Source organism: Falco rusticolus, chromosome 1, assembly GCF_015220075.1.
Source record: "Falco rusticolus isolate bFalRus1 chromosome 1, bFalRus1.pri, whole genome shotgun sequence".
NCBI lineage: Eukaryota > Metazoa > Chordata > Aves > Falconiformes > Falconidae > Falco > Falco rusticolus.
Window position 1 is genome coordinate 110,784,088 of NC_051187.1, and position 25,510 is coordinate 110,809,597.

The following is a 25,510-nucleotide window of genomic DNA, read 5'->3' on the forward strand; positions in this document are numbered from 1 at the left end:
AGCTGGTGCAAGGGGGTTCCCTTGTTACCATACCAGTATCTGATCCTTTGCTTATTCCTGAACTTCCTCTGGCTCTGTCTTTGCAGTCTGTGGCGGCCTTGCTCAAACTAGCAGCCTTAGATGGCCCAAGAAAGTGCATCTCTGCCAGGGGTATGGATGCAGCTGTCACAACATGTCTTCTCAACTCAGATTGCTCTGTTACTAGTGGGGGAGGAAATGGTGGGGGTTGCCTGGCTAGATCAGACACAGAGGTTGTATGCTAGCGTTTGGCCCCCTTGCTCCTATCTCAAAGTAACTACTGTGATCTGCTTGTGATGCTAAACGGAAGGACTTGTTTTGGGAGGGTAAGAGGATGGAGGCAGAGGGGGAAAACGGGGAAGGGGGGCACTGAATGAGAACTTGTCGCATCTCCCTGCTGCTGCCTAAGTGCTTTTAGCACTTCCCCACTGAGGGCTGTGATTGCTCTTTACAACAAGTGGGTAGTCGATGTGAAATAATGTAATGTTTCAGTCTATGACTAATGTTTTTTCCTCAGGAAATTTTTATTGTTTGTTGCTGGAGTGGTAGAGATTTGAACCACAAAATGACATTAGCCTGGAGATTCTGGTACAAAAGTGCATGTTGCATTTAGGAATTATTTATTAGCTATTGCTAACAGTGAAGGCTTGTACTGGCTGTGCAAATCTGATTTGAATTGGTGTAAATCAGGTTAACTAGACAGGAAGTAATTGGGCACTTGCAGTCCTGGTATCTGACATAGGTAGATTACACCTACAAAACCTTCTTAACAGAGGAAACTGCGCAATTTAATCTGATAACACGTACACTGATGAAATACTGGGCATTGGCAGCAGCCCTTCAGTCACTTGCAGTTCTGTTTTCTTTTTTCTGTGTGGTTACAAAGTCACTCAACAACAAAAACCCCCTTAAATTCCAATGTGTTTTGTAAGTCAGGTCACTGAAAAGTTGAACTACTTGCTGTTTTGCCTTTTTATTTTTCAAGTGCTGTGCTGTCCCAGATGGACTCCTCTCCTTTTCTCACCTCTGAAGTGCCAGACATTTGTAGCCACAACTCCTAACATTCTCTCACTTAACCTTGAGGCATAATTACTATATTGGATACTGAAAGGAAGCTACTCTGGTGAAGAATATATACAGAGCAGTGAAAGGGTGCATGGACTGGAGTAGTAGACAGCGGTGTGCTTGTAAATGGAAGGGCAGAGGGCAAAGGGTTTTGTGGGGGTTTATGTAACTAGCTGGACTGCTCCACAGTGATAACTTGTGTGTATTAGCTTCCTATGACTTTTTGTGTTTAGTGGGTGGGGCTAGATGTGTGAGAAAAAGTAATGAACTAGTGTAAAATATTTTGCCCTCCAGCAGTTGCACGTGACCTCAGTATGTCAGTGGCTTTGTGTTTCTAGGTGGCTTAATTTTTCATATCCTTGCTATTGTGGGTATGTCTGGTAAGCAAAAGCGTACTTAATGATGTAGAAGTCTTACCTCTAGTCAATTAGAGCAATGTATTTACCATAGACGCAAAATTGTGCATTAATCTATGATAAGGCATGTTTTTAACTATCTAGTAAATCAGATAATTAAAAAGACAGAATAACTGTGTATATGAACAATCTGTATTTAAAATTATATAGACAGGAAAGTTTCACAACCACTTGAAGGTGACTGTATCTTTGTATAGTGTGACTCTGCTTAAAGTACAAGTTTATGCTCTTAAATGACACCTAGTGACAGCAGCAGGAAGGAATTGTACCAGGGAAAGAGAAAACTTTTTATAAGAAACTAATAGAGCTGGAAATAGTAGCTTTTATCTCTGGGATAGACAAAAATACTAAGGTACATTGGGAAACTTTGGAAAAACAGGCTCTGGGATGCTCTCTTATTTTCTATGTCTGGCTTACGGTTAATATATTGTTTGATGGCAAGCACAAGTTCTGTGAGTTAACTTTTTTTTTTCCTTTTTTAAAACGGTTTGTTAAAAGTTGTTCCCATGTAGCAATTTACCAGTGGGGTATCTCTGGGAATTTCAAAGCATCTCTCTGATCCTGCATTTATCTCAGGAATGCTGTGTCAGAAATCAAAACTCTCCTCATATCTTAAGGATTATCAACTTCCCAGCCATAGCTGGAGAGTATACAGTAACAGCTATGTGAGTGAAACCTTACTGAAAGGCTGCCAGGTTGCAAGCCTTTGCAAACAGCTAGGTGTATGTGTTCATTCCCATGCCAAAAATCTTCCCCTTATCTTATGTGAAGATATGATCTTGTGATTAGTGGGTGCCAGGGGTTTATCATGATAAAGTTCAAGAATTGCATTGGCTTTTTCCCAAGATCCATAGGGACATGAATTAATGTTCCAATTGCAGTGTGTCCTAAAACAACAGGGTTTTTTATTTGATAGTAATCTTGTAGGAAAGGGTGTGTGTGTGTGTGTGCGCGCGCATGCACGTGTGGCTGGCTAATGCATGGACATTTAAATAAAACAAATAAAAATAACTAAAGCTCAGGATAAAAAAAGAAATGACGTTTCTCTTCAGTTAGTCTAATAAAATCAATAACCTATCACATACTATTTTTACTATGCAATTTAAAATAAAACCTTGGTCTCTCCTGGCTTCTACTGCTCTTTGTGGAAACATTCAATAATCGTGTCGTTATAGGAAGCTGATCCTGAAGGTTCAGAGGAATATAGGCTCTTAAATCATGGTCTTCTACCACAGAGCTTAAATCTGCAGCCATGCTGTAACTTACAGAACAGATATGTTAATAAGCTTGTTTATCATTTTGGAACATCGTCTATAAGCTGCTTAGTTTGGCTCAGCCTGTGTTTATGCATTTGTCAGTCAGTGGTGTGCACGTACCTTTGTAATGGTTGGTTGTGGTGTTTCAGTTAAATTTATCAAAGTCCTTTTTTTTAATTTGAAATGAATACATTTTAGACATCATTGATTTGGACCTCAAATGTAAAAAGAATAAACTTGTTGACAAGATTAAGTCTGCCAGGTACAGGTAGAGACAGAATATGACAATGGAGGATCTGTAGATCAAGGCACATGGGCTGTGATGGGAATCTCAGCTCTTTTGGCATACCAACAATTTGCATTCTGCAGAGGCTGAAGAGGCAAACCTTTTGAAGTCCTCTCCCTGCCAACCTGATTTTAAAGTTCTCTTAGAAAACTGATTGTATTCTTTCTATCATCTCCCCGGCCCTCCCCTCAGCTCTGATCTCTCACGGTTTTGGGAATCTGCTATTCCTCCTTTCTCCTTGCGTATTTCAAGGGGGGCATATGAGAACGGGTATTATCTGCAGACAGCAGAGCCCATAGAATGACTCTGACATGGCAGGCTGCTTGCCTGGCTCGCAAAGTAGAGGTAAAAATAAGTCTCTGATCCTCTTTATTGGTCTTTTGCTTATTGCTTAGGAGCCCTGCAGCAGGTATCATTCTGGTAGCCTGGAACAAACCTCACTACTTTTGATTTTGAATTAAAACCATTATCCCATAGGGAAACAGTCAAGCTGTCACCTGTGTTGCTGTTCAGTGCTAAAAATATGGAATGCTAAGAATTAAATCTGTATAAATTCCTGTATGTCAAGAGGAATTAGAGTGCATGTAAGCATTTGTAATTTATAGTGAGATCATCAGTTTGGCCTGGCCCACGTTTTACTAGGGATATTTGACTCACACCCAAGGAAAATTTGTAATTTGAAATATATTTATAATTAATTGCAGACTTGCCAACTTAAATATTTAGGAAAATGTACTCAAAATTTAGGAGATATTTAAGGATACTTTGTATCTTTATATTGAAACAGAAGAACTGGTGATCTGAAACCAAGAAAGCATTCAGTAAGTAAACCCTTACAGAATTTGGCAGAATAGATCATTATTGTGTAAGCCTTTGTCTGCGATGGAAGTCAGTGTTCAGCTCAGTGGTCTGTGCTCATTCAGCAGTGAATAATTGTCTGCAACACGAAGGCTTCTCTACACTTCAGCATAATTGGGACTAATAACACACTGACCTTCTGGCTAAGATGTATTTATGGTGGCTAGTCCTCACTATGCCTGACCTACGTTTATCAGTTCATGTGCTGTAAATTCCTACTTTAAACCTCAGATATTTGATTTTAAATGAACAAAGGCAAACATCTGATATGGTTATGTAAATGAGGCAACTGAACTACCATTTTTACCATAGTGCTTGAAGTCTGCTGAAATAACCTTAAGAATATTTTTGAGCAATTTTTCTAGTTTAATTTTTTTCTCCTCTATCTGAATGATACGGTAATGGATGTTATAACATACAGATGTAACCCAAAAGTAGAGAGTGAATCGAAATGGTGTGATAATGTGAATGTTAAGGAGTGAAATGTATTGATGGTTTCCTTCCATGTGACATGTCTCTACCTGTTCGTGAAGTTGCTTAGCATATCTTGTTGTTCTGATGAAATTAATGCATGATTACAGATGTTTCTTAAATATTATTTTTGTAGATCTGAGGAAATATACTATAAGGCCACTTATTGAAGAATGTTGTACTCACATGTGTAGCAATATTTAACTTTTTAAGAAATGCTTATCAGTTTAGCTACAAAAAAGGGCTGTCATATCTGTGTACTCTTTAAAAGCGAATGCCCTATTATTTGAGAGAAGTTGAAAGCACATTAATTTTTAAGACTCTTCTCTGAAAAATTTATTTGATTTAATAATGTGCTAAACACTCCATGTTTTCCACATAGTTTATTTACTACAATACTTAATCTTGTTTTTTCCAGTCTTATACATTCTTTCTTCCAGCTGCATTCATTTTACTTATATTAGCATTTAAATAATCTTTTGAAAGAACACCACAGAGGAACATTGATGGTTAACGGCAGATATTTCTGTTTGAACACAATTGCATTTCCACCTAAACATGCCGATAGAAGTATCTCTACTACACAAAGAAGGAAAAATGTAGGAATTTCAGAATGTAAACAAACAAACATGACCAATGTTTATGCTTCAAATATCTTAATTTACTTTCCAGTATGAGGTAAATATGAATCTGTACCTGATTGCTGAGCTGTACTTTCATACCTTGAGGAAGTTCTGGAAATGGAAGCTCTTAAAACAAGTCCTGCAACTGTAACATTGGTCATTTGCACCATTGAAAGGGAAGATATACACAGTAGTAAACATTACACTACAAATAATGCAGCAGTGCTTAGCTAGAAAGAAATTATGTTAAGATATTGGATGGCTTTGGATTTTTTTGAATTGGAAGGTCGTGGCAACTGACCAGAAGACAAAGTACATTCAGGGTCTGGGGTTTCTTTATATCATGTTTTTGGACAATATTCAGCACTTCTTTTGGCTGTGTTGTTCGGATTGACAGAACTGTCAGGATAAGGGACCTTCTTTCTGTACAAGATGTACTGTTTATTTTGTTTTGGCTGAAGAATCGGAATAATTTCACTTGACTGTTGCAGATCACTATCTAAAATCTGTTTAGAAGTAGTCTGAGACTAGGAAACAGCTTTATGGTGAGTTGTTCAAAGCCTCTGTTTCCCTCCAAGGTTCAGATTTTTTAATGTGAGGCAGTAATTCCTCCAGCCCCTACCCTGTCACCTTTTATTTTGCTGAATAGTTATAGAGCACAGCAGAAGTCTTTGGCTGTGGTGCATCATGAACACTGAGCAAGCTTGTAACAGAGGGGAACCAGATCTAACATGATATTTAAATATAGGAATTACTGTAGAATTTATGATGAAGATTTTAATTTTTTTTAATATTTTTTAATTTTTTTTTTTAGCTAAAAGCCAAAACTTTTTTTCAGTGGGATATGATAAACAACCTAATTTTCTCAGAGAACTTTGTGACGATGTCTCTTGCTCAAAGCGTGTGGTGACTGTCTGCCATGGACACGTGTGCACACCCATGTGTACTCTTTATGAGGCAGCATACATTCTTCAGTATTTTGAAGTCTGAAATGTACTTATTTGTATTCCTTCAATCAAAGTAAAAGGAATGATGTTAATTTTTTTTAAAATAAGCCTGAACAGCTGTACTTTGCAGCTGTGTATTCGTGACATATTCCTGGTGCTAGTGATCAGAGTATCTTCCTTAAAGTGAATGCCATTGCTAGATACTGAAAATTATAATGGAATTGTTAGAATATAATTCCTTTTTTATGTACTTCATGGAAAGTAAGTTACAGAAGATGAGAATAGCAGCTGTACTAGTATTCCCAAACTTGTATAGATTTGAAGGTGAGAAGGTATACAAAAGATCTTAAAAGGCAAAAGGGACTATTGTGGTCATTTACTGCTGTCTTTTGCAGCCCAGGAAAAAAAAAAAAAAAGTCTAATTCCTGTGCTTGAATGCACCTCTCCTTGGGTAGCTTTAGAGAGTCAGGTAACTTGCTGAAACTACTCCCTCAGTGCAACTACACTTAAGCATGCTGAAGGTCAGTAGGAGTTTACAGGAAGAAATGATAATATATAGTGTTGTGTCAGAAACAGCCCAGAAAATGGAGGGCTGTTGTAGTTGGGATTTCTTTTGTCTCCAGTCAGCCAGCTGCAGATGAGCAGTGTTAAGGTAACAGCTCCATCTGCACACAGCCTTCCTTGCTCCCAATGCAGTTCCAGGACTGTTACTTGCTCTGTGAGGAGCTCCTTGTAGTAGTGCTAAAAATTACTTCTAAAATTTCTTCTTGATCCTTCCAGCGTGTTCATTTCAGTATTTTCATCTGAAGGGGAGCAGTTCTAATGTATAAAAGTAGTTGAAGTTCAGCCATTTATGTATAATTTTAAGGTGTGGGTTTGGCTTGCCCTTTATGACTTGAAATGCAACCTGTTTTGTAGTTCCCGGGGATCTTAGTAGAGTCAGAGAGTAGAATCAGTACTGTTCATTGGCATTCAGAGGATACAGCCATTTTGATTTGATGTTTTGAGAGAATTTTGATTGACTTTAAGCCCTGGAAATAGAAAACTTCTCTAGATTTGTTTTTACCCTCAAGGTCATTTGGTGAAAATTAATTACATGAATGATACGTTTTGAACAGACAGTACCTCTATGGGCATAATTGCCATCTACATGTGTACCAAAATTTGTCACTAAACATTCCTCCCTGTTCACCTTGCATCCAGTATCATTGTATATACTAGTCAGCAGCAAATGGGTAGTTGTTTCTGTGGTTTAATGGGTGTGAAAAAAAATATTTCCAGCTTATGCACTGAGAGAGTCCACATGAATAGATACATATTTGTAATATGTCTGTATGATTTGGGTTTAATACTATTGATCAGTATTTCTTGAATTGGATAGCTATACAGTAAAAGAACTTAAAATCTGTAAAGGAGCTCACCTGGGCTACAGTGCTGCATTATGGATGTTGGAGAAATGTCCAAATGTTTGCTGTGTGTGGGTGCATCTCGTACTCTGTAAACTAGTATCTATTTCCCAGCCCCTTCCAGGTATTCGAATGAGTTACTAGTAGCAGCAGTTCCCAGAAAGTGAATGTCACAGAGCAAGAGTTCCCCTTCTTATACCTGGATGATGCAAAATTAATTGGTAATGTGGCTATAATTTAGAAGACAGTCTAAATATATGATTTTTTTTTTTAGTGCATTGTTGATGTTTCAGGGAAAGTGACATGAACATATGAGCAAAATTCATGGTTTAGGGCTTGGGGCTCAGGTGTTGTTGCTTCTATTTTTTTAGTGTATAGTTAACATTAGCAGTCACCCTTATAATGATATGACATGTATTGCCTCCAAGTATGGTGCCTACCTACTCCTGCCATTAAGGAGGGTTGATTTAATCAGTAATGTGGTCTAGCTTCTGTGACATACTTTGGGCTGAAGGAGGGAGTCAAATACAGTCCTCCTTTCCTATTCTAGCAAGAACTGTTTTCGAAACATTTGACAGAACTTCTTTGCTTCTTATTGTCCCACTTGAATTTGGGTCAAGTTCCGAAGTTACTTCATTTCGAAAAGGAATATTTTAAAGCTATTAAGGGAATTCTTTCAGTGTGTAGTTATAGTACTGTCAACAAAAGATGTGATTAAATAAATTGAATGTTGAAGACTTTCAGCTTACGGTTAACACCAGGTAATTAAAAGTAAGCGCTGCTGTGGGAGTGCATTATATATCAGCTGTACTCTTTACCTCATTAGCTGGGTTTTTGCATGTTTATGGAGCTAACTTGCAATTAAAAATGCCTTTAACGTATGCTTAACAAGGCCTTTTAGGTATTTGGAATAAAGTACTACAATTTAATTGAAATTGGTATAGCATAAATTGATTTCTTAGTAATGTGAGATAAATCTCCACGCCTAACTTGTCACTTTGCATCTTTTCCTCTTGTGTAATCTTTAATGCTGACTATAAGGCCTGACATTTAACTTATATAGAAGATGGAGGTTCTTTAACTCCAAAGACGGTTTTGATTTGTTGTATGAGTAAAGCTTGGTTGACAAGACATACTCAAATTCATGCCTTAGTCCTATCTTTCAGATGTGTGCATGTTTGTATGGGCATATGAATATGTGTTCAGATGTTTTGTAGCTATAGTGTGTGTATCTTCAATTAGTCTTCTATTCTGCATTAGAATACCAGTAGTAGCATACTGTCAAGGCAACCGTTGGTGTTGATAATTTAGCTTAATGTTTTGAGTACTGTGATATCTTTTGTAAATAGTTCCTTGAAGTTTAAAACCAAATCTTAGGGAAACTAAGGTGAAAACTAAAACCTACTTGCAGGTCACTTGTCCTGCTGGTCTTCTAACTGTGTACTTGTTTGGCAGGGATCTTGTAGAAGTGGATGGGATATTAAAGTGTACCATAAAAGCTAAACAAAGGTGATTTTTACTTTAGATTAAGGTAGATTGCCAAAGATGATGGAAAAAGGAAATAGGCAAGGAATGGTACTTTTGCAGGACATAGAAGTCTATGTGCTAGATGTGTAAACAAGAATCATGATGTGTGAACCTTCATACAATGTGAGTTACATTTTTTTTATCTTTACCTAGGAGTGTTGTTGTACCACCAAAGAAATCAACCATCTCCTCTTCTACAGCTGCTATGGGGATTCCTTCAAATGCTGTCAGTGTGGTTTCTTCTTTAGATTCAGCCCAAGCCCCAGATCTGTCAGGAGAATCTCCTGGTGAGTAAGGGTAGATTAACTGAAATCCCAGTCCTGCCTCTCACTTCTCACTCTCTCAGCATTCACTCTGAATACAAATGAACAAGTTTTTGTTACCTTGTTTGTGTTATGTGAAGGTGAGAAGTTTTTCGTTATCTATATCTCAAAACCACTGTGAGAACAGTTGTTTTTCAGACATCATCATTAGTTGCCTTCTGTTGTAACACTGATTAGTGTGTGTATATATATATAATCTGTCTATATATGAGTCTTGCTTATACTAAGAGTATTGATACTTACTGCTGGTTGTATGTTCTTAGGCAAAAATGTACCAATGATCTGGGGAGATGGTGTTTTGCACTCTTTTTTTTTTTTTTTTTTTTTTTTTTTTTTTTTTTTTAACTAAGGGAGTGTATGTGGTATAACATGTCCTGAATTACCAAGTCAGACAAAAGGACCTTTGAGACCTTTGTGTCCTGCATACTACTTTGTATCTGCGTCCCATGCCTTGACATAGCAGCTTGCAGGCCTGCTTTTGGTGTCTGTGCCTCTAACAAAGACCAGTATCAGCTACTTTACAGGAAAATAGAAGTGACTCTAGTTTGAACTGGACCAATTGTCAGTGATACTGTACGAGTTCATGAATGTAAGAATTCATCTTTTTTGGTTTTTTCTGTGTGTTCATCTCCAAGATAATTTTATTACTCCTAGTTTTGATGCTGTAGCTCCACAAATGTACAAGATAAAAAAAATACTTACAAAAGTAGTGCTGTATTAAAAAAAAAGAAAGAAAAGCTTTGTTAAACTTGTTCGGGGTTCTCCTTTTGCCTTGATCTAGCAGAACAAATGCAAATGCCTGAGCAATGTTTGTCATAATCTCAAGATTTCTCAGTTTCTATAAAGGAGGCTTACTATATTAACTTGTATTTAGTATAGGTACGATATATTCTAGAGACTACTTTTTGTTACCTAAAATACAAGCTTATTTACAAGTCGTAGGGTATTTGTCCAAGGATATATGTGTTAGTGCTAAGTAGGACTGAAAATTATATACAAGTGTTTCCAATAGCTTTAGCCTGAGGTCATATTCAGTGTTGATGCTGAACTAATTGCTTTGGACAGTTTTTTCAGTGGGGACAAAACTGAGTAGGTTGCTTATAAGCAAGTGGTCCTTTGAACCCTTAGTCTCTCTGGTTGTTCTGTATGAGATAAATGATGTTAAACCTTATATGCTATGTCAAAGGCATGCCTTTCTACTTAGCCATGTTTAAGTCACAAGGCTGTGTAGGATCTCGTAATTGTTTGTACCCATAAAGTCTAACATCAAGGCTTACTGATTTGCATCTTAATCAAGGAAATCTCAACCTATGCCTGATTATTGGCATTTCTTCTCAATGTTTGACTTTCTTGATTCCTGTTTTTATGAATTTATATCCAAACTGCAAAGGCCGAGGGGAAAAAATGTAATCCATTATCATGTCCTCTAGTACTCGTGTGTCTGGAAGATATTTGTTGCCATCTTCAACTGGCCATGGCATTTCTTGGGAAAATCAAAACTGTTTTCTTCCAGCCATGAGAAAGTAAAAAAAGAAGCTATTGAAATCTAGTATGTTCTTATTATTTGCGAAAGGGAGAATCCATTTTGTCACTGAAATTGCAGTAAGTAGCACTACACTAGTATAGGAGTAGCGTTTGGGCTAGGAAAATCAGCTCTCTCTTAAAATGCCACAGTTCTCTGGGGAAGATTGGCTCTGAGCAGCTAATTTATTTTAAAAATAATAAAACCATACCTACATTGACATTGGTTAAAATAATTGCTAATTTGTTAACTTCTTACTGGTTTACCCAGGTTAGATGTGGGCTTAATTATTACACTTTCTGGAGTCAGTATTCACTTGCTTTTAATAGAAGTAAAACAGATGAACATCAATTTTCAGATTTAGTCAATCTTTTAAGAACATATAGAAGAAAAAATAAGTGCTCATGTGCCTGTAGAATGTTTAAGAAATCCAGACAATAAACAATACTGATGTGGTTTGTAGCTGTGTGACTTCCAGCATGTCTGGGACTTTTGGCAAAAATTGGATATGTAATCTGAACTGATATGCATAAAAAGAAAGTATCAGGATTAAAAACAGTAGACATGTTTAGACTGGCAATCTAATTAATTTAAAGAAGAAATAAAGGGATAAATGAAATCGTGCCTTAAACAGATTAAAAAGTGAGACTGTTTCTTTTCCCCCCCTAGTAAAATAATGGCATGGAAACAAAAATTTGCGGAGTTCGAGTGGTTTACACTTAAATGATTGCAGTTTCCATGAGTAACTTAAGTTTGAAATGAAGTTCTGTGTAAGGCCTTTAACGTTTTTTTTATTTATTTGAGGATACAAGTAGAAATAAACAAGCTTCCTGTAAACCCAAGATAAATATATAATTTTCCCCTGAGTTCAAATCACATGTTTTTTCACTGATTTTTGTTTTCATGCAGCATCGATCATCATGCAGGATCAATACATTGTTCTCATTTTTTTTCAGCTAACGTTCATTATAAGTCTTTTTACTTTTGTAATTAAGAAAAAAAAATTTTTAAAAAACAGCTGAGACTAGGGGTTTATGTAGTGAATATGAATTTTGGATTTTTTTTTTACTTTTTATATGGAGGCTATTTATTAAACAATACTGCCACATTTAAAGATGTTTCAGCTGCTTTTTCTGAAGTTAATGAATTTTTTTGTTTTCTGTGCATTTATTTGCTATGTTTTAAAAACTGATTAAGCAAACAGAACCTTAATATAATAACATATAATGCTTTACTGTGGAGACTTGAGTCTCCTCCAAAAAAGATGAAAGGCAGATACGGATATTGAAATGGGATTAAACAGCAAGTGATGGTGTTTTAGTTGTAATGTGTACATAAGCATAATTTGGGAGTAGGTTTTATATAGTGTGTGAGCATCTTCTGCCTGTAGATGGGATATCAGAATTGCATTTTCACGGTAGGATCTTTGTAGAAATATTAGTCAGTCTGTGTGATTCCAGATGCCTCCATTGCCATCTACATTTGCTCAGAATTCATCACCCTCCCTCCCAATATTTTTTTCCGGAAGTTTGCATCTTGCCTGTAACTCAAGGTCTGTATCTCAGATATTTGACCCTTAAGATTGTCCTAAGCTCATATCAAGTAGATGTGATGTGTCCTGGCCTACCAAATACAAAGCGTTGACAAAGTGGAAGGATAAGAATCTAAGCTCACTCAGTTCCTCTGATATGTTGAAAGAGAGTAAAAACATGTTTTAGCCTTAGCTAGGCTGGCCTTTTTGGAGGAGAAGTTTCTTCACCTTTACTTATTCAAGCTGCAGAGTATTTCACAGCACAAAAAGCCTTTCCTGAATACAAATATGCCTGTTGTGGTTTAAACTTGCCTGTCAGTATGTTGCTGATGGCGGATATTTGAGTGGTTGGGCTGCTGGAATTGCTACTCTAATTGTTGAAAGATCTTGGAAATGAATGGAGAAAATAAAATCCCTTCGTGGTCTATGTTGAGCTAATCATTTGTCTCTCTATGAAGGGTGGTATTGAGTAAAAGAGCTTATTTACTAGTAATAATTGAGGAGGAGGAGTTTATTGAGTTGTTTCTTCCTTGGATTGGCTCATAGGCTGAATGAGAGATGCAGAAATTTTACACGTGCTGTGTCCAGGAAGGGCTATTGGAAAGCAGGACTAATGTTTGGATAGACAGCTCTTGGTGGAGTTGTCTGAGCTATTGTGAATATGCTAGTGGGATGCTTGTATTTTTGTTTGTCACTTGGTTTTCTTTTTAAATCTTTCAATTACAGTTGTAATGTTCCAAAGTGATGTGAACTTTTTTGAACTGTTTTGCAGTTTGCACTTCTACTGTTTTCTCTGATGGTCTTCAGTTTCTTTATGTAGTTGAAGGATTTCACATGCGTTTTATTAGCGCTTCACTCTGAAGAACGCAGTTTTGGGGCTTTCACTATTCAGTTTGCAAATGATTGTTCATATACAGTTTTTATAAAGAGAGTATGAAAAGTCTGTAGGAAACAGGAGTGAATCATGTCTTGTCCTTACTGATGCTTACAAGTTCGACTTGTTTTCTGTTGCCTGCCTCCTCCCCCTCTTACTTGAAGTTCTTTGATTTTTCTTTTGTTTTGCCTCTGAGCCACACAGAGTTGCCAGCAGGATTTCTGCTTCTCCTGTGCAGAGACATGTGCTGTTCCCAAAGTGTGAAGTTGTAAACAAGGCCATGTCAAAGACTGAGGTGAAAAAGGAGGGGGATGCTTGGAAGAAACCTGGGAATAAGCAGTAATGGAAGATAAATAAAGGAGTTGTGACTCCTGAATTCTAGCTGCACAGAGAGGAAAATGTGGATTTTCTTCCACAGTTGGCTTGTTTTGCAAAGGAGAATGGTATTCATTGACTTTTATACATAGGTGAAAATAACCTTGAAGTCTCACAATAAAATAAGTTAGTTGCAGATAAGGTAATGGAAAAATGAATGTGAAGTGAGCGATCATCTGTGCAGAGGTAGTTCAAGAAATTCACTGGATTATAGTAACTATTTCAAAGAGAATTCCAACTTTACAGTAACAGTAGTTGAAAGCTAGTTACCAAAGCAGAGTGACATTTTTAAAAATCTCAAATGCTAATGATATGCAATGGAAATGGTTTTTAATACTGTTTCAGCATAAAACCTGTTTTTAAAGTAGCCTCTCTTTAGAGAAGTTTTCACCATTGTTTTGTGAAATCTGTTTTGGTTTAACCTACAGATGTGTTTATGTAACAGATCCCTTAGATTAACTTGTAAAACCTTTCATTGTAGTCTTGTATTGTACACTTCCAGCCCCAGAAGTGTATTTTTCAATGAGCTCATTATTTTATTAGATATTCCTTCTATAAAGGGCATCGTTGTATTTATGTGTAGTAGGTCTGTGGTACAAAACTAAGAGGTATGGTTATTTAATTCGGCTCCCCCCCCCTCCTTTTTTTTTACTTCATCCTCCCACAGTAAAGCATATCATGCACTGATCCTGTATTGCCAAGTATACTTTGTAAGTGCCTATGCAAAAGCATAAGGACCTTGCACAAAGAGTTTCTTAAACAATACTTTATTGCTAGAGACATTATTTGTTTAGACCCTTGGGGACCTTGAATAAACAATAAGGTTTCACTGTAAGGGTGCTAGACAGATGATCTATTTGCATTTTCTTTTATGTTCTTGCAAATGTCTGTAAAACTGTCAGTTTGAAGGAGCCAGTTTATCAGTGAAAGGATAAGGAAGAGATAAGTCAGTTTAGTTCCACATGTTTGAAGTAGCTACTGCACTTACTCACATGTGTGTTGTGGATGAAAATATGCTACTGAAGTATTTCAATTTTTTTTTACTAAAGGCAGAAAAATTAGTAGAATAAAAAGCCATTTCTAAGTTAAATGAAGTTAAAAGAGTACTTCCACAAAACAAAATATGAATGCAAAAATTACTGTGCCTAATCCTATCTAAAACCACCCTGAAAGTCTCTGCTGTGATAAATCTGAGATTCACCCCTTTTAGTGAAATATATTTGAGTTTGGAATGTGGATTTAGGTGATGATAAGCATGAAGAAATTCAGGCCATAAATATCCTTACATAATCTTCAAAAAGAATATCAGTTTATATAGACGCCTGCCTTATGCGCTTGTCAAATTCAAATTATCAGTGCTTTTTCTGTTATGTCTATATTTAAAAGTTCATTTTAACTTAAAACTTCATAGAATTTTACATTTATACCTAATCTGTTAAGCACAATTTGTTTTGATTTCTAGAAGAAAAAAAATCATGTCCTGTGTTGCTAAGTGATTTCCTTTACCTCCCACTCTAACCATTTTTACTGGTGCCATTGTGTGTAAAAACAGAAAACCAAACAAAAAACACAATCCATCCCACAAAATAAAACAACAAAAAATTCCAGTTACCCCAGATTGAGTGTATGTCTCTTTATTGGCTTTGTGATGGCTGTTACACCCTTTCATTATCCTTAGATATTTCCTGTCAGTTATTTTCTAATTTTTCCTTCGGTTATTTTGCTCGTGGCTTAAATATTCCAGTGAATTATTTTCATCTTGTTTAATTTTAAAATTCCTGCTACTATGCTGCACTGTTAAGTCTTTTTACTGATACAGTGATCCTTCATTTTGCTATGCATTTAATATGGTGGGATATTAGTTGTGTATACTTTGACTTTCTGACATACCCAATAATTAGTGGATTACTGGTCAAAGATTTTATATGTAGTAAAAAGCACGCAAGCATTATATAACAAGACATTCTACATGTGCAATCTGCATGTTGAGAGGGTTTTCTTATTTTGAAGGCTTTGGATGCCATTTCAGTTTTGTATTTTGTTGAAATACCCAGATCAGTGTGCCGATTTCCCCTTATGTGCCATGTATGGGCTTTAAGTCCACTACTAGGATTGTGGATTTAACAATATTTTCAAGTTAGAGGGGCTTGTTTAGTGAGAACAGGGATGTTGGGTTTCAGGGAGAAAGCTGGGTTATCATGAAAATGAAATAATTGCTTTAAATACACTGCCTGTTGGATTAAATCTTTGTGAATACTGAAGTGTGAATGTATTTGTGTAAATTTAAAAAAAAAAAAAAGAAAAAAAAAAAAGAAGGAATTGAAGGACTGTAGCTATTAAGTATCCCACAAACAGCCTTTGAAACCACTGAATCATGTGGCTTGTTTCCTTCTGTGAGCTTTGTTTTTTCTGTACAGGAGGCTCTGTTTGAATTTTCAGCACATCATTTGACTGGTTTTCCTTTGGGAGTACCTAAAATACTTCTTGGTGGTTTGACTATGTAAAACTAGTTCTTAAAGAAATGGAATTGTATCCATGAAAGTTTTGAAAATATTTACAAAATCTAGCAGTGACAATTGAAATTTTCAGAAATATGTCTTTGATTTGCCTTCATTAGAATAATTATTTAGGAAACAATGCCCAGGAGACTTCGATTCCACCCTGCTTTCAGTTAACACTTTTTTTCCCACTTTGTCCTTCACTTTGTATGGGTCATTCAAAATTTCTTTCTGACCCTGTCATCCTAAACAAAATTCAAAATAAGAGATTCATGTTGAATTTATGAAAAGTGTGAGCAAATCATATTCCCAAAGATATCTCCACATTCCCAAAGATATCTCCTACTTCTGGAGAAAGAAAAAGAAATAAGAGCAAAACTTTTCAGCATTGGTTTAATGTATTAGTTTCTGTGCTGCCTTTGAAGCAAGATTAGAGGAAAAACATCTTTCCCAGATCGGGGGGTGGGGGGGAACCAAACTGCAAAACCCTCCAATATTTCTGTGGGGAAGCTCTGTGTGCCGGTGTTTTGGAGAGGAAGTTTGAAATTTGACAGGAGAAATAAATGTAGTATCCTAGAGATCCGTCTTTACCATCTCTTTACAAATCTGTTCCACTTTAGTCAAGCAAAAAGACTTGGGAAAAGTTGTATTTGACACAATTTGGTAGATGCTTTCAAGATCTTGTCAGGTTATTTCCAGACAGGTTGCATTTGACTGAGCTCACTCCAGTGTAGGCGGTACGATCAGGATTTTTTCTGTAGTTATAGTTCTGAGTAAGAGTCTCATCTCTGCTAAGGTAAATGTGAGAACTGAAGTAATTAAACTCTTTTCTTTCATGCTTTTTACCTTGTTTTTTACCTTCCCCCCCCTTTCCAACAGCATAAGACTCTAAAACTGGCGAGGTGTGAGGAAAGAGAATAGGACAGGGTCTAAGGTTGGAAAGAGATAGGATTGCAGATGGACTAGAGGCAGTCGTGCTCCTGGGAAATGCACAGAAATCTGTCTGCTGAGATTCATTCCTCTCTATAGTTTGGAATGCAATGCAAGATTTGTGAGTCACCGTTCCTATCCTGGCAGCAAATATCTGTGAAATCTCTGGCTGTCTTGCATACCCCCTCTTCATCATTGCTAATACCAATCCATACTGTAGTATGGAGGTTGTATTTCTCTTTATATACTGAACAGCAGAATTTAGTATTTACAGATTCCTATTCTGCTGATGAGAGCCATGTAGTGTCAATTTGACATAACACAATTGCATTTTTTTTTTCTAAGTGTAGGATACATAAATGACCCAGTCTTCCCTATCGACCTTTGAATAATTGATGTGGCAAAGTTAATAACTCATAAATGAGGTTATACTACTGCTATCATGCTAATGATGCTGGCAATGCAATGGAGAATTTTATCATAGCTGTCTTTGTCAGAGTCCCAGTGTTGCAAAAATTTAAAATAGGGTGTTGACAATAGCCACTCTTTCTGTATTCTGCTTCATTTTGACACAAGCATGTTTTAGACGAAAAAGTCGGGGTCTTCTGTGTAAGTTCTTGAAATTGGATGAGCTCTTCCAGTAACCAAAAGAGATGCTTTAAAATGTTACCATTTGGCTTTATATTATTATATTTTAGTTATTAGTGTATATTAGTACATTACAGTAGTATTAAGGGTGTAAGACATCATTTATATTCATTGCTTAAGATCGTAAGTGTTCTTATATTTCTTCAGAGGCAATCATGGCTTGTAAGGCCAGAAGGGATCACTGCAGTCTACTCTGACTTCCTTCACAAAGCAAACTGCAAAGCTTCTTTGAATTAATTTGTTTGTGCTAGAGCAAATTTTTAAAAGCTAGCCATGACATAGCTGGTAAATGCAAATGTAAGTAAATAGGAGTCTTATAGCAAATAAAGTTTGAGGTACAAAGAGGTGAAAGGGTTTACATAGTCCTCACAGACACTTGAAAACCATGGTTTCTCAGAGGTTGAGCTTACAGCTTTAGTTTCTGGTCCAGTTGTCTAGCCTCAGGCATGTTTTCTTATGTTATTTGCTTATTTATTACTTTCTCTTGTAGGAAGGGGCTCTTCTAATTCAAAACTGCCATCTGTTCCTACCGTTTCTTCCGTGCCTGAAGATTCTGCTTCAAATATGAGGTAACTATTTTGGCTGAACATCTGAATAGCTGTGAGCTTGCATTTTTGGTGTTACAGTTAATAATCAGATTCCACATCACTTAAGGGTGTTGTTTTGCTGATGTTCAGTACCTAATGAAGGTTAGGGGAAAATATGATTGGATTATTGATTCCTCCTTATCATATCATTTAAACATTACCAAAACCTATACTCCTTTTTACAGAATTTCAGCAACTTCCTTCTTTTTTTGTTAATCACATGTATCTCTCTACTAGCATTACAGACAGGCTTGAACATGCTTTGGAAAAAGCTGCCCCACTTCTGAGAGAGATTTTTGTGGATTTTGCTCCCTTTCTTTCTCGGACTCTTTTGGGCAGCCACGGGCAGGAATTGCTCATAGAAGGTACAAGTAAGTTTCCATTTAAAACTATTTTTTTGTGTGTGCTTTGTTTTACTTTGGGAGGCTAAAAAATTCTATTTCTTTTTTTGCTGACTGCCTTAGAAGCTTTCTTCCTGCCTTCCACACAGAGCTGTCCACTGGATTTCACTGCCTGCTGTTCCTCTGTCTTTAGTCTTCTGAGGTCATTGTCATTGCCTCCTCATCTTTGCAGTCTCTGCTATCGCTTTGCCCTCAGCACATATCATAGTTTTCTATATCTCATCGTGTAGGACCAACTGCAGCTGTCTTTTCTGTAGTTTTCCAACTCTTCCAGGGAATTGCCCCATAGAAGCTGGTGTATGAGATGTGTTTAGTGAGCCTTAAAAAGAAAACTTGGTGTCAGAGTCAACACTTCTGTACAAAGTAAAGTATATAGGGTGGAAAGTGAAGTACAAAGACCTTGCATTTTTATTGTGATATATTGTGATAACAGAAGGCTTCTTGGGAACTCCGTCAGCAGAGCATGTTATGGGGTATCTCTTGCATGTGAATCTGCTTCTGTCTTCTTGTTTTCTAATTGGCAGGCAGGCATACGGATAAGAGATACTTTGTCAGTGTTGAATAATTCTCTGGTGCTTCTGGGAAGGTGAAGATTCAAGTGCACAACACGATGATCATGACTTTTCTTGGTGTTGGCTTAAAATGATTGAGCTTTGAGTTTTCTTTCTACTGGTGGTTTCTCTGTTTAAAAGCAAAGCTTAAGTCTGCAATGCAGACATTAATGGCTTCAATTTTTAAAAAATCATGTTTATTGGAACACTGAATTTAGTAGTGAACAATAGTTTTTCAGTTTTCTCATTATTTGGTTATATCATATGAATTGCTTTGTCCACTGATTTATTTGGCTTTTAATTTTTTTTAGAGTGAAAGTTGCAGGTTTTGTCCAGTTAAAGCAAGGAATTCAGTTAGGGTCTGAGCTTGTTGCAGCTTCCAGTAATGAGCACTGCCATGTTAGAAGCTCACGGTTGCTTAACTTGAGCTGATTGCTTGCACATGAGCTGTGTTTGCACTAATAGATAGTTGCTTCCTGTGGAATTAAAGTTCTTTTTTAAAAAATATTTTTGAAACTACTTGTTGTTTAGTGGATTAGGACAGGCATCCTGTATGTAGTGCTGAATATGATTAGTATTGCCACAAACATAATTAGAGTATCAAACACTGGTAGGTGTTTTCACTGGAGACTGCTGATACCAAACTGAGACTTCATTAAACTTCACTGAAATTAAAATTATTTAGTTTAGGAATTTAGCTTGCCTACCTTTTGGGATAGGAAGAAGTGTATGGATTTCTTCTCTAAGACTGGAAAAGATGGGCTTCTACTTTTGATTATATATGTGAGCATTGATGTATATGTGAGCTGATATACATTTTAATGGAAGCTGCCTTGTGAAAAATTTCATTCATTTAATAGGAATAACAGGAAAGAGATTTTTTTCAAAGCTTTATTTGCCAGGGAAGTAAAGATTCTATTTAGTTATACTTTTTTTTTCTTGCCTGAAGATAAAGATAATCTGGTTTGAAAGTATTTTGTCTATAATATAGACTATATACACAGAGAGATGAGTGTTTCATAAATTGGATGACAAAGAGCAGGAAAATTATTGGGAGTGTATGAACTGTCTAGATAAAAATAAACACACAAACGCAGGTTTTGGGCCTAAATCGCCACCCCCCCAAAATGCGAATACAAATAATAATATTAGTCAAATTAGTTTATAAACAATTGAGAATATATAATAAGTTACTGCTTGCACTTCTGCTAAGGTTTAGTGTGGGGTTAAGGGTCAAAGTACTAATAAGAGTGTTTGGGATGTCTGCTGCCATGAAACAAAATGGAAACTTGATTGATAGCTGGGGGCTGAAAGGAGAACGTGCAATGGAGAAAGCAAAGGTCATAAAGCCATTTCCCTTCTCTGCATATATAATGACCCAGTGCTTCAAGAAATAGCAAAATGTAGATACAGTGGATTAATATAACGTATGTTAACCACACTTCTGATCATTTTGACACACAAATATTTATGAAAGTGAATAATGGAGTTAATGTGTTACTATTAGGTGCATCTTTAGGTGCAAGGCATGGAATTTATGATCTCCCTCTCACATAGATACTTTTATTTTGTGCTGGTAAAGTACAGAATTGAACTGGAAGTGGTATGAGAATTTCAGCTTTCTTTTGATTGTCAAAATGCTTCTAATCTTTTGCATCTCAAAATAGTTTGTGTTAACAGCTGGTGCCGTATAAGCACACATTTATGTATACCATTTTTTCCTTTTGTAGGTCTTGTGTGCATGAAATCTAGCAGTTCAGTTGTGGAGCTGGTGATGCTTCTTTGCTCTCAGGTGAGGTTTAAGTAATGAAGTTGTCTGATCTTTGAGCACAATGGAAATTACAGTTAAAATTTTACTTTAAATTTAAGATTATGTGTAATAGGTAAAAAGATTATGTGCAGGGCCTTTTGATTAAAAAAAGTAATTCACAGTAACTGCATCTATTCAGTTGGAGAGAAGATACTAAGGGTTTTATGTTACCTTACTATTGAGCATTTACATAACCTTGATGGTGGTGTGCCTAAGTAATTCTATGCTGTCATTTTTGTAAGATAAAATGGGATCAATAAAATATTAAGGTTATAGAAAATGATTTCTGCATCTAGGCATGCTGAATCCTCTGGGAAAAATAGAATTTTTCCTTTTGTGTAGAGGTTATGCTATGAGTGGTAAAGAGTTTTGGAACCCTGTCATTCTCAATTGATTTGACAAATACTAAGAATTCGAGAAAAAAATAGGAAAGCAACCACAGTTGTGAGCAGTTTGGGCATTCTACATTCCTAAAGGCAAACTGACTTTAGATATTGAAGAACCTGGGAATTGCCTGTTCCTGTGGTTAGAAAAGAGCCAGAGCCTGAGGATCTTTCTTAAAAATGTGTATGCTATATTAATTGGATTTTCTTTTCAGGTTTCTTGCTTTCTTTTTTGTAATTAAATGGAAGACTGTTTTTATTGAGCCTTTCTTCTGGTGCCTTAAAAATGATACCTTTCTGGTAGTAAATTCCCCTACTTAAAACTTTAAAATAGCCTTTTTTAATGGGAATGGTATTGGTCTAGAGGTCAAGGGTTCTGACCCATTTCAAAACCTTTGACCTTCATTTACAACCCTTATGGTTTGCTTGCCTGACGAATAAGGATAATGCAAAATTAATGTTTCTTCACATCGATTTATTCGTTTTAGTGCCTATATTGCCAAATTTATTTAGAGTGTGCTGATAGACATTTCATGAATACAAATGAAAGAATCATAGAAGGTGTGAAAAATCGATAGTCTGCATTGTCAATAAAGTGCAATAAGAACAATTACTTCTGGAGATTACACCTAATAGATTTTACAATGAACTAGTGAAGAGTAGTTATGTTTTCTGGTGAGCTTATTATTAATGAATGTATCTAGAACTTTGTTCTAGTTTTCCATCTTCCTCAGGAAATATATTTTTACCCTGAAAGGAATTTAATATTCCTTATGGAACTTTTGGAATTTAGAGATGGTTATTTTTACATACGGCAATACTGGAAGCAGGCATTGTTCACGACTCCTAGAATATGAATTTTTTGCTGATTTAAATTAGAAAAGAATCCTTGCTACAAATCCGTACATCCATATACAAGTTTTAACTGTTCATTCATTAATGTATTAGAGTAAAACTAATCTGAGTATTAAATATGTGCCTGACAGCTTGGTATTACCATTTTAAAAATTAGTTTTCAGTATCCATGCTGCTTGTATCAATAATTAGTGGTTGACCTTTCCTTCTTTTTTGGTAGGGTAATCTAATCTTTTTAAAAATCATGTTGTGCTCTGTACTGTACGTCACTTGTTTGGTTTGGGAAGGGGAGAGGATAAGGAATAAATGACGTGCTCTAATGCATCTATTTGTCATATGTGTCACAGTGCCACTTAATGTTAATCTAATCAAATTGAGGATTTTGTGATTGCTTAGCAGTGCTAGTTGCAGAGTCTGAGGTTGTTCTTTGTATAGTAGTAGAAATAAACCAATAAAGTCACAAAGCCCTCAAAGTCTTTTTAAAGTTATATAGCAGCTGTAATTTTTGGCAGAATATGAAAAATGATGTGAGAAATGAATCTGAAATTAGCTCCAGATGTATACGGATTGTTCTGGGGTGATAATTACATTTTTCACTTTGAATTTTCCTAATTCAAAGAGGTCAGCATGGCAATCACAGAAGTGATTTATTTTGTTAAGAAGTAAACTGTCTTTTGCTACATGAAAGCTTGAGAGATATGAAATTGAATTTCGAGCTGACATTTTACAGATACTGGGAGGAGATGGGGGTGAGCTTGATTGATTTTTCTCTTTTTTTTCTCTTTTTTTTTTTTTTTTTTGGCCCGAGATAGGGTGGGAAGTGAAGTGATATCCTTTTGCTAAAATTTTAATTAATTTTTAAGAGGAGATGGAGAGGATGAAGTGCCAAAGATCAAAAGATCAGGTCAAAAACTAGTTTTTAATCACATAAATAATGTGGCATAGTTGCAAAGTAAGTATCTGCAAATTTGATTTAAAACTTCACAAATTTGTCAGCCATCATTTTATGAAATTGAAAGATTGCTCTGATTAATATCTTTGGTGGGTTTTATGGTAACATCTTTCTGAAAATTTGTTTTAAACATTGTATATGTGATGTGAGCACTTGGATTGTTTTTCTGAAACATCTGTAATTTTTCTGATTTAAATTTGTGGCTGGAATATGTTTTTTCTTAGCAGTGCAAAATGGAATAATATCTCAGAAGTAATTTTTTTCATAAAATTGTGAAAGTAAATCTCCCTGGCAAAGTGACATAAATTCAAAAAATACCATTCTTTGAAACGATTTTTGACATCTGGTTAATTTCTTCTCATGTTTAAACTTCATATATTTAGGCATATGGAAAAAGACCTTTGTTTTTGTGTTTTCCTTCAGTGTTTATGTGTTGATATATTGTTTTATGTTTAACACAAGGTAAAAAGAGAAACAGGTGGTTTGAGATACAGACAAAAGGCTTTTTCTGAGACAAAAACAGTTGTGTTTTTTTGATAGACATGCTACATTTGGAGACGTGTCTCTCTGTATACTTACATTTATATAAATCTATCAAAACATAAAGAAATCCTTCATTTAATATTACTGCAAAGTGTTCCTGCTGATTTGACATTAATATCATTTTTTAAAGAATCGACGTTGCATTCAAGGCCACTTTATAAAAGCGTTGTGTTGCTCATCCTAATTCAGTCTGACACACATTCCAATAACACTACCTCCGTTCTAGGGTTTAAAACTAAATTTATGGCTGAGCATTGTGAAGTGCATCATTTAAAAATGGTTTCAACCCAAAACATCTAATAAATAAATAATGTGTATGGCTACTCAGTAGCAGACTTTCCAGACTAGAAATCATTCCATCGGATACTCAACAGTCCACTATCGGAGAGGGCTGTCAGATAAATCTTATAGTAGCTGCATTCATGTCCTGTAAATCACATGTTATTGTCTGAGCCTTCTGCCAGGTCATCTATTCTTTTCCCATTTATCAGAAATGCATACAGTACAGTGAACCTAGAAGCACCATCTAGTCTGGCCTGGCATCCTTTCGGGGTAATTAAACCAGCCAAAAGAGAGAAGTCCTGTGTCTGTTACCCTTTTTAAATGAGTGACGTCAGGATGTTAAAGGTGCTATTGTGAGGCAAGGCTTCTGCCTGGAGAAACGGTGATATCACCCTTGAATAAAGCATTTTCATCTAAAAGGAATTCCTATGCCTAAAACGCAAAGGGGCGTGTATGAATTGAGGGCATGTTTATCCACAAAGCAAATAGGCTACTGTGCTTCCTTTCATTTGTCAGATGTTTTTGTGAAATATGTGACTAAATAGGAAAAACTGTGATCTTCCCTACTATCTCATGAAGGTAGTAAAAACATTTATCAGTTGCTCACATACATGAAGCATTTTTGTATTATTATATTATTATTAGCTCCAAGGTGAAAAGGTATAAAGTTAGGTGAAATAGGTTCCATAGGTTGCCTTGATGCTTTGACCTTACAGAATTTGAAGCAGTTGAAAAATGCTTCTTTCTGTAGTAAATCAACTGAATTGTCAGTGGAATATGTGTAAGAGAACTAATTAGGGGGTTCTTGTCAGATCCATCTTTGACTTAAGAGATTTTTTTGTCTATTGAATCTAAATTTTTTAGACCGTATAATAAACTTACACTAACTGACTCAAATACTGTTCAGCTCTTGTATATTTTTTTAAAATTGGTGGAGTGCCACCCAACCTTTTAAAAAGTTTGCAATTAAAAATTAATAAACTTTTATGACACCACCACCACTGTCTGCACATATACCTTGCTTGCTGGTTCAAGGTATAAAAGCTACTTGGTTTCTCCTTCCTCTGCCCCTTGTTGTTTCAAAGGGATTAAGGGCATATTCTTGATAGCTGATGGCATATATAAAATGAAGACCAATGTTTTAATACATGTAAACTCCAGGTATTTTATCTTCTAGAAATATTGATATGATATATTGCAATATAACTATATAGCTGTAGCTGTTAAATTTATATTAGACCTTGATAAAGTGTGTCTTTTATGGGGCGATGGAAGAAGGAAGCATAAACTCCAGATTATTTTTTTTGTGTGTGTGCAGTGATAGCATCAGCTCATATGGCCTAATGAAGTATGATTACAGTTGAATATGTCATGCACTGTGCTGATCAGTTTTGGAGTTATTTTTTGGAGAGAAAAGCGTGATCCAATGAGGTGCATGTGCATCTTAAAAATACAGTAGAGGCTGATTAGCAGTATTAAAGCAGAAAAAATTACACTGTGAAAGTTGGCTTTACTCTGTGTAGGCAAGCTGTCTTTTTTTTTTTTTCCTTGTCTAACTCTACTCGCCAAACC

At 36.0% G+C, this 25,510-nt stretch overlaps 1 protein-coding gene across 4 annotated transcripts in view; it reads left to right on the forward strand.

Annotated features, from left to right (window-relative positions):
* LRBA (LPS responsive beige-like anchor protein) overlaps positions 1-25,510 on the forward strand; it is a 411,738-nt gene that overhangs the window by 90,014 nt on the left and 296,214 nt on the right. For 3 of the 4 annotated variants that reach the window (XM_037396311.1, XM_037396332.1, XM_037396341.1), the window contains 4 exons: positions 9,027-9,160; positions 18,065-18,143; positions 18,399-18,532; positions 20,844-20,905. In XM_037396311.1, coding sequence (XP_037252208.1) covers positions 9,027-9,160; positions 18,065-18,143; positions 18,399-18,532; positions 20,844-20,905 — 409 coding nt within the window. The remainder of the gene's footprint in view (positions 1-9,026; positions 9,161-18,064; positions 18,144-18,398; positions 18,533-20,843; positions 20,906-25,510) is intronic. The other variant, XM_037396323.1, reaches the window with a different exon arrangement.